Source organism: Vigna radiata, chromosome 11 (assembly GCF_000741045.1).
Source record: "Vigna radiata var. radiata cultivar VC1973A chromosome 11, Vradiata_ver6, whole genome shotgun sequence".
NCBI lineage: Eukaryota > Viridiplantae > Streptophyta > Magnoliopsida > Fabales > Fabaceae > Vigna > Vigna radiata.
In genome coordinates, this window is record NC_028361.1 from 6,704,146 (window position 1) to 6,711,863 (window position 7,718).

The following is a 7,718-nucleotide window of genomic DNA, read 5'->3' on the forward strand; positions in this document are numbered from 1 at the left end:
CTTTTGTGCACTTTTGATTCAAAATTTACAATAGGGTGTCCCTATGTGATGATTATTCATTTCAAATTGATTTTTATAAGATGTCAAAAGGGAAGACCTAACGATTGTTAAAAATTAAATGTATAGTCCATTTTCAACTATATGTGAGGATTTGTAACTAATCTGTCAGTTTTTCTTGCACAACCTGCACAATTTGATTGAGTCTTCTCCAAGTCATGAGTCACAAAGTGAAGTCACAAAACCATGCAAACATAATGTAAGAATGGAAATATGTATTTTCTTCATAACTATACTGAGATGTTTATACATTATTTACAGACTCATTATCAAATCAATGCTACTAATAATCCAAAAATGCATAGAAATAATATAACTCTAGCGTTGCTAAAAAAAATACTAATATTAGTGATATGACACTAAATAACCTAAGGTATGCTCAAAATATGGCCAAAAGCAAAAAAAGGGCCACCATTAAGACAGAAGTGGGTTTTATCTTAAATGAGAGATTAGGTGAAAGCTCATTAGGCTGATTTGATGTTGCTTGAGGATTCACAGCTATGGCAGGAGGAATAGCAGAGGAATGTGATCGGTTAACAGGTAAAGTAGAGAGTTCATCATCATAACCTGTGAATAACGTGTTTAATTAACAATACTAATGGAAAAAAGGATGCAGTGCACTGAAGCAGTAGAGAGTGAACTTCACTTACAATTAGATTCTTTCCAACCAAGAATCATGTTGTCGCGATCAAACACTATATGGTAACCAGTCATGAAGTTCTCTGTGTCAAGATAAATACTATGAATATTCAAGGCATGTATCAATACATCAGCAATAACAGTGGAAGAAGATATAGATGTTTTTTCCATACATAGTATTGATGCAAGATTTATCAAACAAAAACAGACAAACAAGATAGGCATTTGTGAATGTTACACAATTCCAGAAGAAACACAGATTTTATAAGAATGTAGAAACTGTGGTTTTTTTTATAAGAAGCATGAATAGACCAAAATAATTAAAAGCTTTCAGAACATATTTTAGTTTCTTCAATTAAAATACTCACGTCCAATGATATTGACGTTGTTGCTTTTCACCACACCCAAACATAGTAAGCTAATACCCTGGTTCATCACAATAAGCATTATCATGTTACAGGCTAAATAATCATAGGATATTAATATGAATGAAAACAAATGTTGGATTTCATTGTTCTCACCTCCCCTGTGACAGTTACTATAGGATCTGTGACAGTAAAAGTATCTCCTCCTTTCATGGTAAAATTGATGGGAACTTCAACAACCTGGTTTGAACTGCAGGTAAAGTCAAAATCAATGCCTATGGTTTTAAAATGAAAAGGGAGCGGAGGCTTCTGCTAAGCTATAAATCACCTTAAGTCATAGCAGTACTCGAAGGGGAGCTCATCAGAACTACTAGAAGATGAATGCCGTTGTAGTTTAACTACTGAATTAAACTGCAAAAATAACGGGAAAAAAAATTAAAAAGTCATGTAACATGAAGGCCTAGTTACCTTCTTAACCAACTATACTTAACATTACTTACACTGTTAGTAATCTGCGTATAAGCTGGGTCATTTAGGTATGTGAACGAGGTCCCAGAGTCAAATATGGCATGAAACTCAATATCAGCAACATTTCCACCCAAATTAATTTGGGATACAGTGATGTTGTAAGTAGGACTGCAAAGATGAACGAATGTTAAAAAAAACACTACTTAAGTTAGGCTCAAATACTCAACATTTTTTCTTCTATAGTTTCTGCTGTATGTGTCTTGCTTTTACCAAAAACTCAAACAGAATAAAACCAAAGACTACCTCAGCCAACATTTATTCAATTTTTTTGGGTAGGTTTCGGTTGCATTCAAGTGAAAGTGATAACTTCTTGTTATACTAAAGGGAAAGAAGAAAAAAGGATTATAACTACTTACTGCGATGCCCTTAGGTTGAATGGTGTTTTTCCCTGAACCAAGCTACTATTATCCCCAAATGTGATTCTTCCAAGACCATCAGGTCCAAAACACATTGAAAAAGAATTTGAAGTGAGCCCTTCTTTGGCTAAGATACTTGGCACAGATACATCACCCATTCCTAGTCCAAGGAGACCATTTGGGGCTGCCCCATCCAAAAAAGCACCAGTCTGAACTTGGCCACAACTGCAACATATTGAATGACAAATACCAATTAGCAGATTGTCAAAAACAAGTAAGCCCATACGAAGATGATTATAACTAAGACCAATAATCAAACAGTTTAACTTCAAGGACTAGATTGGAAACTAATATACTCTCCTGCTCAAAAAGGATGAGTTTATATATGATTATTATTGAGCTTATCATCATCAGCCTTCCTAGAACTGAACTTTTTGCTACTTCGGATACTCTAATTGCTATAGTCCAACTTCCTAAAGCAGTGTAATGCAGTATGGTCAAGAATAAACTCTAATGCTTCATATGTACATGTATTACCAATAAAATATCATAGTAAGATGTTGACAATTTTACCCAAAAGTAACTCGTGTATCAGCATCTTTTGCTTGATCATCGTCTGTAATTAAGTGCAGCACATCGTCCACTAGGAACCCAGAAGTTGAAGTGCCATTTGATAGATAGTTTACTTCATAAGGACAAACGCTACCAGATGAAGAGCATTGTTTCTGTAGCTCACATAAGCTGCTGTTGCACAAAACCTTTTCACTTGTGGATGATCCTTTAAGATCATAGATACTAAAATCAATTCTCTGGCAAATGAAAGTATTAAGAGAGTGTCATTGATTCAAACTTCTACATCAGTTTTGTACCCTTGTTCCCAACTGATCAAGAGCCCACAAAAAAAACCCTAGAATAACTATCAAGAAATCCTTCAGAAACTAATAATGATGCAGACGAAGTTTCACACCAGCACTAAAAAATTGCAAGCATTCAGATAAAGTATAAATTAAAAGAAAAAACAGTTAAAATGATAAAAGAGATTGCATACCTGGTTTGATATACCTATAGCACGCACACATTTGGTACAATTGCAAGGTAACCAGAACAAGTCACTACCAGTATCCAATGCCACCAGAAACGATAAAGGTGGAGTCCCAACAGAAACATTGGCAAAATGCAAGCTGAAATTCAAATAATAGAAATTACTAAATGAATATACAGAAACCACCCAAAGCATGCCACACAAAATTCATTCCAAAATTTCCTTTTTTTCTTAAAAAGAAAGGACAAAAGCTTCAAATAAAAGATTTTCACACAACCCAAAAAAAGGAATTCTTTTGGAAAATGGTCTATGAAAAAAAGAAAAGAAGGCATATCCCTTTTAGATTCTCTTCCTGCATCTTTTAAAGCAGCAAAATCATAACCCATATTCTATTCCTCTCCTTCTTATTCTTTGCACAGATCTGTATTCTCAAAATTCTAGTAAAATACTATAACCCATAAAACATAAAAAGTAACTAAAATTTTGCAAGTGACCGAAGAACTCGTACAATCCGAATGTTCCAATCTGATAAGTCTCGTTGCTGGGGACAAAAGTAAGAGGAGTGTGGTGACCGCCGGCGAGACGCCGGCCCCGGAACATTCGGTCTCTGTGGGCCATGACAACATAGTACTGGCGAGTTCCCTTGACGGGTAAGTCACCTGCGCCGAGAACCTCCTTAACCGGATCCGAAAAGCGGTGGTGTATGTCGAAGCCGAAGGAATGAAGCGCGTGGGAACTGTGTGAAGCTAAAGTCGTCAAAGCCAGCATGAGCAGTGACAGAGAAAGAAAATTGTGTCCGTGATTATGGTTGAAACTGAAAGAAGGAGCCATGAGAGTTGTTGAAGAATGTGATATGAGAGGTTTTGCTTAGCTGAGAGACCGAACAGAAGCAAATAATAATAACAAGGTTCCGTGTTTTTGTTTGTCGACTTTGGTCGTGGACAGGAAATAGAAAGAATTAAAATAAAGAAAATAAAGATAGTGAAGAAGGAGAAGAAAGAAACGTCAAAAGTCGGTTGAGTTTGGTTAAGCATCCTCGTTGCTATCGGGGGAATTCACATTACCACACTTTTCCTCCCTTCTTCATTTTCTCTATCAATATGTTTCTTTTTCTACCTTCTATCTTCCTTTTTCACATCTCATCTTCTTGCATTAAGTTTATCTTTGCTTCATAAATTATAACTAATTATTACAACATCCATGTAACATTATTATTTACATTCATATGGTTAAAATCCAAAAACTAAGTTAAGGAAGGTGTTACCATAGATCTAATAATCTTACAAGTTAAGATCAATAAAGGTCTAAATATATAAATTTTAATTTTATATTATGATTTTAGAACTAAAAGTCATATTTAATATTTTTTATATTATAAAATTTACTTCTTAATATAAATATGTATCTTGGACATATAAATATAATATTGAAAAAACTATGTCAAAAAGTCATAATTAACCATCTCTACATAATTTACATAATTTGCACCTTGAAACAATTATAATTCAAATTTTCTAATTAAGTAAAAATAGTTTCATGGTTTTAAAACTGTAATTAAATGAATAAGTGAGACAATTTGTTTACCCACCAACCTGTGATAGGTAAGATTGAATTCGATTTTTTCTAACTTACAAATAAACGAGTTAGATTAGATTGAATTGACTCACTAAGTTACCAATCAGTTTATACACTTCACCATATTGGACCGGATTAACCATTTTTACAACTCTATAGTCCATTCAAGGGTTTGAAAAAATTTCTTGTAAATATTAAATCTTATCACGCACCTTGTTTCAAAACAAATCTTATGAAGTTGATTTTGCTGGCGAAGCCAACAGCACCTGTTGAACCGTTCCCAAATGTTGTTTATCATTTGTGTCAGCACCGTCGGTTTTCATGATTCAGAAGGAATGTTATTATATGGTCCAATATAATCTTATTTTAATCCTTAATTCTTATATTTAAACCCTTTGTGGTGAACAATTGGACCAACCGAACATGGTAGAATATAATAGAAGAAATCCTGACACCTCAAAGTATAAGTTTGAAAAGGAAAAATAATATATAAAAAACAAATGCCTGCATTAGAGGGAAGTTTAGACATTATGAAAAAGTAACATATTTACATAAAATGTCAAAGAACGAACTTTTGTATTTAAAAATAAAATAATAATATCAAATAAATATAAAAATTTTGTATGTTTTAAAATATATATTTTTATTATTAAAATGAACGTGACTCGGAAAATTGAGGTGAGTTGATAGCTTTCAATGGTCACATTTTGAATTCAGATACTTATAGGATGCTTGGTTTTGCATATTTGGATCTCATTAAGGTTCTTTCTATTTTATTTTATTTTTCAATGAAAAAGGACATAAAATAATGTGATGGATAATTTTTTTTAACTTTTTTAAATATTAAAATTATTTCCAAAATGAGTAATTAAAGTTTATTTATGTTTAAGAAAAATGAAAAATGATTTTTTTCCTAATAAAAAATGAAACTAATTAAATGTTTATGTGTTAAGCAAAAGATAATTAACTTATTATTTGTACTATGGCAGATCAGTCCAGGACTATGCTACCAGTTACATGGTTTTACATTTTGAAGACTAAAATATAATATTTATCTATTTCGAAATAAATTAATATTTGGAACTGAAAAATCAATATCTTTTTTAAACTGTAAGAAAAACATTTTCTCACTCTAAAATCATATTTAAATTTATATAAAAACTATAGATAAAGGTGTAACTCCTAACAAAGAAGGAAATAAAAAAATGGCAAAAAAGGCTGCTATAGAAGTTGACATAAAAGTTGTATGATTGAATATAAGGTATGAACACGAAGGAAGAAAAATGATGCTGTAGCGTCCTTTCTAAGCACTCATACTTAAACTCTAAGAAGATTTATTTGTCACTCTTTATTGTCAAATTTAATATTGAAATTCGTTAAAAAGTTTCATATATTATAAATAAATTAATGTATAGCATATAAATATAACAATTTTTATTCTACAAATTAATTTTATGAAAATAAATTATATTCAAATTATTATCAAACTATTTGTTTAGAAGTGGATTCTAGGCCTAACTCAACCCCACAAAACTGGCTTGTAAGGTGAGGTCTGCACACGCCGATGTATATACGACTAGATATTAATGGGTAGTCCGATAACGGTCCAATAGCGGGTGGAACAATCTGCCCAACAAATATCACTAGGATAGGCTCTAACCATAACTCCGATACCATGTTAGAAGTGGGTTCTAGGCCTAACTCAACCTCACAAGGCCAGCTTGTAAGATAAGGTCTCCACCCCACTTATATATTATAAATTGGCCTTATCTCTATTCGATGTGGGACTTCCAACAATTTGTAAATATTTACTTGGTTTAAACCATTTTTTGGTCCCTAAGTTAAGTTCTGATGTTCAGTTTAGTTCCCGCTTTTAAAAATATCAACCTAATATGAAAAATATATCAAATCAGTCTTCATAACTGTACTTAATGAACAATAAATCACAAGTTTTCATACCTTCCGTTAACAAATCACAACATACTCATGTATTGACATTTTTAAAAGCTAAGACTAAACTGAACATCAGAACTTAATTTAGGAAAAAAGAAAGATTTAAACCTATTTACTTTCATATAAAATACTCATGTATTGTATAACTAAAAAATAGTTTATTATTATTATTATTATCAATCTTGTTTTTTATATATATATATATATATATATATATATATATATATATATATATATATTTATGTGTCTATGTATATGAGAGGTTAATTTCTTATAAACATACGTTAGGATATGATGTTCCAGTAGTAGCAATTTAATATACAAATATTTCACAAGTCTGTATATATAATACATTTTTATCATTTTAGTTTAATTCAGAGACCTTTAATCCTGCATGACATATAAAATCATTTCGTTGCATTAAATTGAAATTGTATTACTACTTATTTGTAATTATATATTATTTATTATATAATATAGGATTAAATATATTATATTATTGTATTTACAATATAATTGAGAAATGATTATGAAATGTGAACTAAATTTAACGAAATTTGATTAAAAAAATAAATTAACACGTATTTAAAATTTATGAATTAAATGGAATTAAAATTTTAAAAAAATTAATTTTAATTTTTACTTAAAATAAAAAATCATATTTAATTATTTAATATATAGTATTAGAGATATATTTAGCTTTGAATAATTTGATTATGACTTAATTATGAGTAGATTGATGAGTATAAGTTAAAGTTTTTGATTGATGAAGAAACAAAAAGATGGGTATTTATGGTTGAAGGAAGTGAGAGTTGAAGTGAAATTAAAAGAAAAGTGAAGTATATAGAAAGGAAAAAGACATCTCAACCAAAACCATTGGATTCTGAGTTCAAATTATTTTAAACAAAAATTTGGACCCTTTATTGTGGCTCACTTTCTATCTTTTTCCATTCACCAGATTCAACCCTCAAGTTTCCTTCCTTTCCAACTGTAAGTAAAAATGGCTTATGGACCAGAAAATTTTATAATTAAACAAAATTTATTCATACGTACTAAAGGTTTTTCTTTTCTTTCTTAAGCATCTCATAACCTAAAGTTAAATACTAATTTATCCACCTTCAAATAATTGACTTATTAGGTTATTATGTTAATTTCCTTGATTTGTCTTTTTTTTTTTTTCAAAATTTGATATATTTTTATCCT

At 30.7% G+C, this 7,718-nt stretch overlaps 1 protein-coding gene across 1 annotated transcript; it reads right to left on the bottom strand.

The window, feature by feature from the left end:
* Positions 1-257: 257 nt before the first annotated feature.
* Positions 258-4,059, bottom strand: LOC106776439 (aspartyl protease family protein 1). Its single transcript, XM_014663897.2, has 10 exons — positions 3,496-4,059; positions 2,994-3,126; positions 2,519-2,754; positions 1,946-2,170; positions 1,562-1,697; positions 1,390-1,472; positions 1,218-1,311; positions 1,065-1,122; positions 708-779; positions 258-624 (listed from the first exon to the last, which is right to left on the bottom strand). The coding sequence occupies exons 1-10, from the start codon at positions 3,816-3,818 to the stop codon at positions 437-439; spliced, it is 1,548 nt and encodes a 515-aa protein (XP_014519383.1). The 5' UTR covers positions 3,819-4,059; the 3' UTR covers positions 258-436.
* Between the last annotated feature and the right edge of the window lie 3,659 nt (positions 4,060-7,718).

Bases quoted from the DNA above. Each gene is read 5' to 3' on its own strand.
- LOC106776439 (XM_014663897.2), bottom strand. From the start codon at position 3,818: ATGGCTCCTTCTTTCAGTTTCAACCATAATCACGGACACAATTTTCTT. The intron at 1,698-1,945 runs GTAAGTAGTTAT...TCATCTTTGCAG, and splicing joins TTCAACCTAAGGGCATCGCA to TCCTACTTACAACATCACTG. The intron at 1,312-1,389 runs GTGATTTATAGC...CTTTACCTGCAG, and splicing joins GAGTACTGCTATGACTTAAG to TTCAAACCAGGTTGTTGAAG.